General features: G+C 36.3%; 1 protein-coding gene across 1 annotated transcript in view; it reads right to left on the reverse strand.

Annotated features, from left to right (window-relative positions):
* LOC116165448 (zinc finger MYM-type protein 1) overlaps nucleotides 1-11,715 on the reverse strand; it is a 60,648-nt gene extending 48,933 nt beyond the window's left edge. The window contains exon 1 of the mRNA XM_031479905.1: nucleotides 9,461-11,715. Within this exon, the coding sequence (XP_031335765.1) occupies nucleotides 9,461-11,362 (1,902 nt within the window). The 5' untranslated portion in view covers nucleotides 11,363-11,715. The remainder of the gene's footprint in view (nucleotides 1-9,460) is intronic.
* Between the last annotated feature and the right edge of the window lie 201 nt (nucleotides 11,716-11,916).

An 11,916-nucleotide genomic window follows, 5' to 3' on the forward strand; every position in this document is an offset into this window, starting at 1 on the left:
CGTTTATTGTCTGTTGGTGTTGCATGCGCAATCCAATTTCTTCAATTGTTAAGGTATTTAAACGTAATTTTTGTATGTAGACACCTCGAATGAAAGCAAAATTAATGCCGAATCAAAAATTTGTTTTGCTCATGCGCAATCCGATTTTGTTATTTGTGAAGATATTTAAATAAAATTTTGTATGTAGGCGCCTCCAATAAAGGTAATGCCGAATCAAAAAATTTCTTTCAAATTTAAAAACTGGTGTTAGATTTGCTTGTATTCCAAGTGCCTATTTCATTTAAATGCGTCAGTAAATAAGGAAGTTGGCATTGCGCATGCGCAAAACCAAATTTTGCAACCGGTGTAGGACTTGTCTTTATGCCAAATGCCTATGTATAACATTTTATTTAAATGCCTTCATAAATAAGAAAGTTGGCATTATGCATGCGCAAAACAACATTTTGCAAATGTCGTTAATTTTACTTATATTCGTAGTGTTTACATATAAAGTTTCATTTAAATATCTTCATGAATAAAAAAGTTAGTATCGTCATTGTTAAAGTATTTAAACAATGGTATCGTACATGCGTTAACCCAAATTTTTGACACTGCGCATGAGCAAAACAAAAAAATATGGGTATGCACGGAATCCTTGGACCAAGCCCGTTCAAAATCGGTTCAATGGTTTAGAAGGAGTACGTGTGACGAACGTCAAAGTGCCGCCAATAGCGACTTTCACTTTGAGGAAAATACTCTAAAAATAGGATTGCACAAATACAAAAGTTGGAATGCGCACGCACAACATTTTTTTGCATCTGCATAGTTGCTTCAGGTTTAAGGAATATTTACTGACACAGAAAACCGGTCATTCATATGGTCTTTGTAACAAGAATTATAAAAGATATCCCTTTTTTTGGAGGTTCGGACAGTTTTTGGGTGTAACTTTTTGGCTCGTTAGTCTACGCTACGTAATTGAAAATAGCGACGTTACTTATGTCCTCAAGAACATGTGTACCAATTTTCAAAGCGATCGGACGTTTCTAAATAAAGTTTAACTTTAACTTTATTGTCTCACTGAAAAAATACATTAAATTAATAGAAAATTTGAGGCGAAGTACAGCTTCGAAGTAATTCTTAGCTGCTCTTACACTTAACCTCGTTGGTGGCATACTAAAAATGTACAAATACAGCTTTAAACTTAAACTTACTATAACATAATCATCATGGAGAAAAAAAAAACAAATGCGAGAAAGAGATGGAAATGTTTGCTTTTATGTGTTCGACTTTGTAGCACTAGTACTTAGGTGTTCTTTTACTTTCTTCCGAAACCTGGATAAAGGTAACAACTTGAGATTATCAGAGAGATCGTTGTAAGAATGTGCAATGCAGTAGAAAAATATCTGCGCCCTAGTTCCCTTTTAATGACTGGTAGTTATCGTGCACACGGACAGACGGATAGACAGACAGACAGCAGTACAAAATTATAAGCGATCTCGAGGATCGTTATTCATTATTGACATGTTGATTCTTCCTCCGAGACTTACTTCATTTTGTTTGTATGCAAATGAGTATAAATGAAAGTGTTTCTGTGCAATTTCTTCTAGTTCTACTTACATAATTATGTAATGGCTCGCGTAATGCTAGCAAGTATGCAGAGTAATGTATGACATAAAGTAGTATCTATATCTACTAATAAAACGATAGTTTGACTTAGCATTAATCTTTGCGTGCTAAACGTTCAGATATCATCTGCGTAGGTAGGTAGGTATATGAATTCGTGGCGAATATTATTCATATCTACTTTTTAATTGTGCAACTATGACGCCGCGCAAAGTCAATTATTCAAATTACAGCCCATGTTAAATCGATATGGAAGTGAGTAAGCGGGTTACAATTACATTAGAGGGGCGATAAAATGTACTAATTTTATCGTAGGTACGCTACCCCTGTAGCAAGCAAATGTAGCTGCTGTACTTCACTGCATGAATGTGGTTATAACCTGGAACGGGCACATCTATAATATGGCTGGGTAACGGATGTTTTTAATTGCTAACAAAAAACATGATTTCATTGTAATGTTTCCTTTGTATAATTATTTGAGCTACATAGGACGTCGTATTTTACTAGTTTGTGCGCTACCGCGTCGCCGGCGCCGTCCTGTTGTCTATCTTGGGAAATTTTCGTCGCCAATTATTCGGCAGTGATGACTCACATTCACTAGACGGGGTTGATATACCTACGTTAATATTGCGTTGTAGCTGCCCTACTATAATGAACATACGAATGCGAATATCTCAGCAAATATTTAAAAGTTTGACAGAAAAAAATACTAGAGGCGCGTTGAGATCTGTAGAACATTCCCATTATTCACCATATCATTTCTGGCCGTCGTTATTATAAAAATTGAATTATTGAACGTTTTGCGTAAGGGCAAATCTACTACAAGGCTGTCTACCGGTTCGAACAGTGGAAGTTGTCGACGTACGAGAGGGTGTGAAACACAGACTCGAACGCAGACGTAAGAAATCAATTTTCAGACATACAGTTGAGCAGGTGGTGGTTAATCTTAATAAAATTTATGAGAGGTACGTTTCCAGGATTGTGCCTCAACACATAATACCAACGTCAGCGTTAAGCGTCAACCCCTACTACAGTATTTCTACTATCATGTAATAAACATGTAACCTAATTACTAATTAGTAGCTACCACGTTCTCCAGATTTTACCCCACTATGTTCGCATTGATGAAAAAACAATCACTGACTCACTCATGGCATGCTTCAAAATGCAATTGAATTTTTTACCAGCAATTGTTGGCATTTGCCAGACGTTGTCATTGAACGTTGAACCTTATATTTGACATACAATAGTGGTACCTGGAGTTCAGTGCCTATGAGAAAAATATTATTTTTTCCTGATGTGAATTGAACAGATACAAAAAAAATACTTGCTCAGTGCCACTATTTGAGCTCAATACAACGTTTCTTTGACCATCTTCGTATCTTCTATGGTTTCCGAGGTCCCCATGATAGACACTTTTATCTTGGACACAGTTTAGAAGCATGACGAAACGTCACATCCCTGGCGCTGGTAATCGTTCCACTGAAAAGGTTAAGTGGATTCAAATTTATACTTATACTTATGGAAATTGGGGTAACGAAGGCCCGCCAGAAACGGTTTACCTCGCGATTTACTGACATAGTACAAGTGGCTGATTTCACTCCGTTTCATTCCAACTTATTAGTAGTATGGGGGTATAGGGAAATTGGCAAAAGGGCGGTCCTCGTGGGAGACAACTTGGCCAGTCATTTTTATCGTTTTCTAGATACAGAGTGTAAAAGTTTTTGAAAAATCGGTTTTTATTTATTTTATTCCCACCAAAAGAAAGCTCTTATGACGACAAATAAGCCTACCAAATTTTACTTAAATCGGTTGTCTTGAATAATTGATTAAAAACCGATTTTTTACAAAAAAACTTTTACACCTTGTATCTGAATACGAAGCAAGTTAGGACTTATATGAAATTAATATCTTATTTTTTACCGGTAAATACGCCCTTAAAATCTTTGCACTCAATGTTGAATCACCCTGTATATGTATGTGCGTATGTACATACGTTGACAATTTTGCGAGATAACGACTTGACGGACCATACCTTTGTCTTTAGGCTATTTCTTAATGTTCTAATGATAGCATTAACTAATCGTAGGTTTATGCAATCATTATCATTAGTTCACTATCATTAGATCATTAAAAAATAAATTGTATTCTATCTATAGAAGCAAAAGTATGGTTTCATTCAAACCTTTATTTTTATTGGCCACTACTTAATGATCTAATAAAAGTGAACTACCTAATGATTGTATAAACCCACCATAACAAGAACTGAGACGTAAAAAATTAAATGCTGAGGGAGCGTGTATAACTATCAACTGAAACCTTCACGGAACTTCTATTTCCTAGCTTGTTTCCTAGTCTATTTCTATCTCCATTTCTATCCAGTTCTGAGAATTCCCCTATAACACGGACCGACAGCACCTCAGTCTAAAATTCTGTGACTGTTTTTTTGCGATACATTTTCAGAACCTTTTGAGACCCTAGATCCGTCAAGCTCGTGCGTTACCTATTTTAGTAGTAAGAAACCTTTCGATTTTTGGAAATGAGTAGGGTCGCTTTAAAATTTTATAATCTAACCCGTAAGATAAACACTTCTTATGTCACTCATTTTATGGGAGATAAGAAATTTATTACCGTACGCGTTTTTATTTTACCCAATTGTTATGACCCACGCATTAATTATAATACTGTTTATTTTCACCAAGATTTTCACATTTTAGAGACGTAGGCGTAGATAAAAATTTTTACAATATACGTGTGATAAGGCTTTATTAACTGTACGTATGCAAAATTTGCACACCGAGCTCGTGTCCCACTTATGTATATCGTAAATAATTTCCATAAAATTTAAACTTCTTGTCATGGTTTTTTTTCTTAGTAAGTGCAAATTTACTATCTATCACTTGAACTCTTCTGGACGTTAAAAGTAACAAAAACTGAAACAAAAATTTCAATCGGTGTTGTACTTCTAGAAAATTATGCGGGGGAACAAATTTGAAGAAGACGACAACCAAGACGACAACGACAAACCGGCAGAAATTAGTAACTTACTTTTTCTTATCAGAGGCATGTCAGTACCGCAGAAAACCAGTTATCTCGATTACAATTTCTTCTCTTAACAGCGAAGGTACCTAATAACAACCAAACAAACGAATGTGTCCATCGGTTTGTTCCAAATGGTTAGAACCCTTAAATTACTTAATAATAAAGTTTTCACTTTTCGAGGTTTGTCGCGGAGGTATAAAAAGCTTTGATGTCGAAAATTGCAAAAAAATCCAATTGCACAATTCTTGGTGTAGTAACAAATAATATAAATAAATCAAAGAATAAGAGTTCGCTAAAATTACTATAAACCAGGTGCCACATTCTTGATACAACAGCTTCCTAGCTCAAACCACTTTTGTTTGCGTTTATTACTAATATACTTATTATTAATAAAATAAACAAATCGAGAAACAAATATAGCCTCGAATATAGCAAACGAGCTCCTCGGTATATTTAGCTATTGCTTGGCATTGCGTATTATATGGCTAAAGCCGAGGCTTAAGCTCTGCTTATTTTGAATTCGGTTCATAACTAAAGGAGATTTCAAAAAGACATTCCGTATTTTTTCGCCAAATTGCCAATTCACGAACGCCGATCTACAAATTTGCATTCACCTGCAAAATTTCATCGTAATCGGCCCACTCGTTTTCGAGATAACGTGCTATTGGACAGCCGGACAGACATCGCGATATAATGAATACGCGAGGAACTCGTTAATAACCCTACCCTACCGCTCGACAACGATCACAAAATAGTTATTTGTTTCATTAGTACAAAAAATGTCAGTTTTCGGGACGAGGAAGATAGTTGCTGGACGACGCGTTAGCGGAGTCCAGCAACCTTCCGAGTCCCGAAAACGCATTTTTTGTACGAATAAAACATAAAATTTTTTCTCCAACCCCCTTTACTTCAAATTATATTCCAATTTAGATTCAGTTACAGTTTCACTACTATAGTATAAGAACTTCTGCATTCTTGTCCTCACGTGTCATGCCACTCTACTTTTTAGGTTAACTTATAACCTATTCGTTTTTACCTCTTACTTCTCACCTCTCGCGACTTTGTAGGGAGCAAATCTTGAGGTAGCATGTTCTGCCGTTTCTATAATCTCTGACGGAGTGCAATCCATGTCGCTATCAGTTTCAGTCATTTTATTGTATACACAATTAATATTGTTATATTTTGTATTGAAATAAAAAACTTACCATACAGTTTTTTAATTAAAATTAATTGCAATTAACTTTTTCAAATTTTGAATTCAAAATGACAGATAATAGTGCAATGGGTCTGAAGTAGATGGCGTTACGCGCGACGGCGGGTTGTCTACGTATTAAAATTACGTTCACGGAATATGTAAATTACGTTACACATGGTTTAAATAAAAATAGCGAGCGTAAATCATTTTCAATACATGTACATACGTATAGGTAACATCATTATTTGCATTGAATCTGCAAAAATATTTGATTTGTATGTATAGAAATATCTTACAACCTGCAATGTAAAACGATGTCAATGTGACATATCTCCGTGATTGTAATTTTTTAATTGGCCAACTTTCAAGGTCAATTTCTTTTTGGTACTAGGACCAAAAGTATCCACTTTTTGTACAGTTGCCATGGTGAAAGCGATTAATCCGCAAAACGTCAATTTTAGGTACCGAACACTGTCACAAAATAGCGTCTTATGCAGGTGGTTGGAGAAAAAATAATTTACCCTTCAAATGTCCCAATATTTGCATTGCGCGGTTACTAATAATAAAAATTCATTTTTGATATTGAGACAAATTTTAAACAAAATCCAAATATGATTCCGTAATCTACCCTTATTGTAACCCTCAACAACATTCATAAAACGCAATCCATATTCCGAGCCATATTCGCTACAATATCAACGGTAGCTTGAAAACTAATTTCTGAGATTGAGAGATAAAATTTAGACAAAAAGCAAATACGACCCCTTAATCTACCCCACCCTCGACAACAATCATAAAACGCAATCCGCCGCGGTCCCTACTTTTTTTGAGCAAAAAAATCAGCGAAGACAACCACCTAATTAAAATTATATAGTCGTTACCTCGGTCGTTACCCTTTTTTCGAGCCTTATGAATAATACCTCGATTCTAGAAATTTAACCAGTTTATAATACTTAATTTTGAACTAATTGGAGCCGAGATTGGAGCTAAAATCGAAAAACATGTTTCTTGAATTTTGTGAAAAATTTCCTATTTACCTACCTAACTCCAAAACACCTGGTGGTACGTAAAAATCCAACAGTATCAAATTGTAGCTTTCGAGGTAGCTTTTTTTAATTCCAAACGTTTTGCTCATGTTTCAAACGTATGTTTATATCTCGGTTTATATGAGAGCCGAGATAAGAGCACTCGTAAGAGCACTACCTTTTTTGGGCCCTTTAATCTCACTCCCTTTTAAAACTAACAGATTTTGATATAAATAGTCTATTAACTCTTGTAAAAACCCGAGTAAAAACCCATGGTTTTTTAAATTGAACTTTCTCGCATAAAGAGTTAAGTATGATTAAAAACGTGGCTGTTTGAAAGTTGGCGTTTATAATTTAACTTGTTCTCGGAAAATTGTGACAATAGTGTTTGATGAAAATGATAAGGAAAAATATGGTCATGAACGTTGATGAAATGAATGAAGACTTTTTTAAAATCTATTTTTATCTACATATGAATAATGGGAGGTATAATGTGTAGGTATAAACGAGGGTATAAATATATTTTTGTATGTAAGTACATACAGTGAGTTTTCTTTAAATGCGAACATAGGAGTTTGCATTCAATGTAATTTCCCTATGTTCGATTCTTAAAAAAACACATCAATCTATGAGATGTGCGCGGTTCACATTCCCAAATCGCGCAACTTGTGTGACTATGAATAACAATTCATGGTCTTTATGATGAAGAGCACTCGGTAAGATTTTTTTAAAGAAGGCATGTGAGGCCATAGCAACTTTAGGATACATTTTTCTTAAACTTACGATAACTTGACCTCATAGGCCACGCACTAACACCACAACTCATTGTGAACCAACCTCGGAACCAACCTTCAATTATTTGTAGGTCATGTGCACCTGATATTCTACTAATTTGATCGATTCAATACATAAATGAAGGAAATAAGATAATAAATAACGAGAACAATTACAATAAATGTTCGAAGTGTCCTCCTTGACATTCTAAGCAATAACCTAACCGATTTCGTAATTAAATTGGACGGCGGTATTTTTAAAAATGTGACAGCTGTCAATTGTATCTACTACTCATTTGAACTACTCAATAGGTTGATGTGTTTTTTTTTTAAATTGAACATAGGGGAATTACATTGCAATGTTCGCATTAAAAAAAATTCACTGTATACAGAGTGACTAATAACGATGGAACCAAAGCCCTGGTGTAAAAACGGTTGGAGATATCGGTTTGAAAGTTTTAGGACTGATGTGTTTGTTGTGCATATTTTTGTCCCGTATGGTTTTTTGACAAGGCCGCCATTTTAGCATTTTAAGCAATAACTTTTTTTTAATTAAAACGATGTGATACAAATTTTTTGAGAGTAACAGTAAATACTTTTCTTTATTAAACCACAATAGGGCTTAAGGGTTGAAATATCCTGAAATCATGTTGCAATCCAACCATCATTACTCAGCTCATCTGAGCCAAATTTTACTCATCTAAAGCGTTAATATGTGTATAGTTCTATAGGTTCTGGCTCGGGTTCTGGCGAGGGTTTTGGTATTTTCCGAGGTATTTCCACTCCCGTTTTTTGGACAATGTGATTTTTGCTCTGCACGGTTTTAACTTGGTTTTTAATATAAATCCGTTTCTGATACTGAGACACAAAATTTACACACACACACCAAACAAGACCCCTTAATCTCCCTGTTCCACAACAATAAAAAAACGTAGTCCACTCCAACCCCCAATGCATGCCTCTAAATTTCATTTGGCTCCAAATGAAAAATAATTCCAAAATTAATGTGAAACTACCGCATGTGGATTCACTCACGGATTCACGTAGAACGCCAACAGAAAAGCAGAATTTTTGGAAATATTCTCGGACCATTCTGTATATCTCCATGGCGAGTCCGCGAGTTATTTTTAGAAATATGCAAGTACATAAATGGTAAAAGCGAGGTGCTTGCAAGCACTTCCTATGAGTATATGACGAGATTCGCACGCGAATAGGTACCAAGTTAGGTACACACTCGGGTACACATTACATAGTTAGTCGTTCAAATTTCATTTTCTAATTATAAATGAACTTTCCGAGGGACTTTGTTATGCACTATATAAACAAAGCGCCTTGGTTGAAAATGTGCCAAACATAGCATACAGTCACAAATTTTACAGGAAACTCTGAGACTCTGACTCATTTCAAATATTTGTTTCATTTTAAAGGTGAAAGTATTCTGTTTGATGGTGTCAAGCAAGTAAATATGAATATCTTTCCGTAATTGACTTTGGTAATGGGCTAATGGTGATAAGAAACTGTTATCCAAAATAGAAGATGTAAGTCAATATTATGCATGCGGTATCTTAATGACCTATGACTTGTGATATAATAACTGATAACTTGGACCTAATACAAAAACAAGCTTCTGTTATAATGCTTTTGTTCAAAAGCCAATGACACTACCATTTAAAAATAATTTCCAGGTAGGTAATTGTATTAGACATTTCCTTATTATTATAGTCAACCTTGAACAAAATTCACCAAGGTTTATTTACCTGAACTCAGTCGCGCATGGCCAAAATCAAACGCCGGGCGAAAAAAAAAGGAAGAATAAAACTCACCTTCGGTTTTTCGAGTTTGGCCGTGGCTCGGTTTCTCCCATCATTTCCGACGTAATCTGGCACATCTTTTCGATCGGTAAACTTAAACACTATAGAGTTTTGTTCTTTTGGTTGTTTCGGTAACGTGGCCTTTGGCACTTCGACCCTCTTCACTTCGTCACATTTGAGAAACAAAGGCGAACTTACGTTCTGTTCTAATGTTTTCGCTATATTTTTGCTATTTTTCTCAATTTCCTGTGGCGTTAAGTTGGTCTGCGAAGGCAAGATTGGTTTTGCAGTCTTATCGGCGTGCGCGTTTTGAATTGGCAAAGTTTTCGTGCACTTATCACTAGTAATACCTGGAAGATGAGATCGAAAATCGGTCGAGTTCGATAGGTTGTATGTTATGGTGTTTCCGGCCTGTCGTATGTTATTTCTACTTTCTTGCGTGACAATTTTTTTGCCATCGGTTTCGGTTGTCGCCGGCGGCGATGGGGATGATTTCTGGTTAATTTTGATTATGAGGTTATTGTTCGAGTGTAATATTTCGGCTTTTAAAAAGTTATCGGTTGCTAAAATTTTGAATGTCGGCGATGGAGGGTTTTTCAAGGGACTAGAATGGAGGATTAGATCAGGCGTTTCCGATAGATTGGTGGTGATCCGCGATTGATGATTTAAGTCTTCTCGGTTCGGTGAACTGATCCTCGACACATCCGGAATCGGACTTGACCTTACTGCGGCGACATCGGGGGATGGCGATTTGTCATCCTTCTTCCATCCGTTTTCAATCGCGGTGATGGCCAAATTGGTCGGTTTTTGTAATTTGGAATTTTCGGGCGATCGTACAACTTGGGTCGCGGTTGGTTTCTCTTTGAGGATTGGCGGTTTTTTGCCGTTTTTGACTTGACCAATTATGTTCTTAAAGGACGCAACCTTTGCGGCTACTTCTCCGGTTTGTTGCGGAGGTTTGGTACGTTGCTCGGCTTTACCTTCGAAAATTCTTTTGGCTTGCTTGACAACATCTACGGGAGGTTTTTCCTTTTCACTCATCACTGGCGTTATTCGTTTAGGTCTGTTTATGATGTGCGGAACTGCATTACTGAATGGTTTATTTTCTGTTGAAATTTCCAATAGTTTCTTATCAAATAGTTTACCCGAAACTTTGTCACTTCCTTCCGTGGCGATAATCATATCCTCATGTAACGATTCGTGCTTAAGACGAACATCATTCGTCAGTTCAATTGAGTGCTCGTCGCTTCCAGTTCTCGATATCGTTTCCACGGATCGAGCTCTCTTCAGGTCACCGCGTTTCGTGTTGTACCTATTTGATAAATTCCTGGCGTTGTTTTCCTTCCATCTTGAGTTATATTCCCGTGCATGCGGTACTGTCGGCTGTCCATTCGGCACATCATCATCGAGCAGGTTTTCCAAGGAAGTTGCTTTACGTATTGGCAGTATCGAGGGTCGACTCTTCAAAGTATTCTCCCGTAAGGTTAAACTTAAGTACTTATTTTTTAATCTATTCACAATTCCAGGACCGTAATGCAATTCCTCCGACGAACTGGAATCTACACTGCTGCAATCGTCACCGTTTTGAATGTTATTGGATTCGTAATTGTAGTTATCAATTTGGTTATGGTCGACAAAAACACGTTCTTTAACCATTTTCGCTTGTTGTACTGAACTATTATTACATTTCAAAGAATCACCTTCACTCGAGTTTAGAACCGGGACTGATGCCGCCGAAGAACACGTTATGTTAGGTTGTTGTCCCGCACATCCGACCGCGACCGATGCATTTCGAGGGGTCCCCGCCAACAGCTGTTGCTGCTGTACCTCCGAGTACCACTTGTTTTTATTTCTAATTCGCATGATTAATTCCCTTTTCCATTGAGGAACACCATCGCCCACTTTTCCCTCCATTGCAGGTAAATTAGGTACTGGCGAAGGTAATCTATCGGTTGCTTTTGATAAAAACGACAGGCTGTGATAAGATAAAGATTGAGCAATTCACTTGGAATTTATCGATTATTTCTACCGCTACAATTACTTATACCTATGCAAAAATACATTATTATTTACGGTATTGATACACCTCGAGGCAAATTGACATTCATTCATTTCGACGAAATAATTTCACACACTATAAACTGTATCAGTCGAATATTTGGAATGTACACATCTCACTAATGACTAGCTCGTATTTTAATATCACATGTGCATAACTACTTTCTATTGAATAACAGTGTGCCTGTTCTAAATGTACATTACTACTAAATAATGACGTAATTGGTAAAAACAAATATAACGTATGGCGGCCTCTAACAGGACCGTTATTAAAATACGTAATACACCACCCCTAAATTATTGACATTATACCTGTTGCTTCAGTATAACATCCCAACCGTATAGCAACCCTTAGCAAAGTGAATTTTATAATTTCATTGTAGATATCTGTATGTTCTCCATTTCATGGA

This window comes from Photinus pyralis, unplaced genomic scaffold (assembly GCF_008802855.1).
Source record: "Photinus pyralis isolate 1611_PpyrPB1 unplaced genomic scaffold, Ppyr1.3 Ppyr1.4_LG3a, whole genome shotgun sequence".
NCBI classification, from domain to species: domain Eukaryota; kingdom Metazoa; phylum Arthropoda; class Insecta; order Coleoptera; family Lampyridae; genus Photinus; species Photinus pyralis.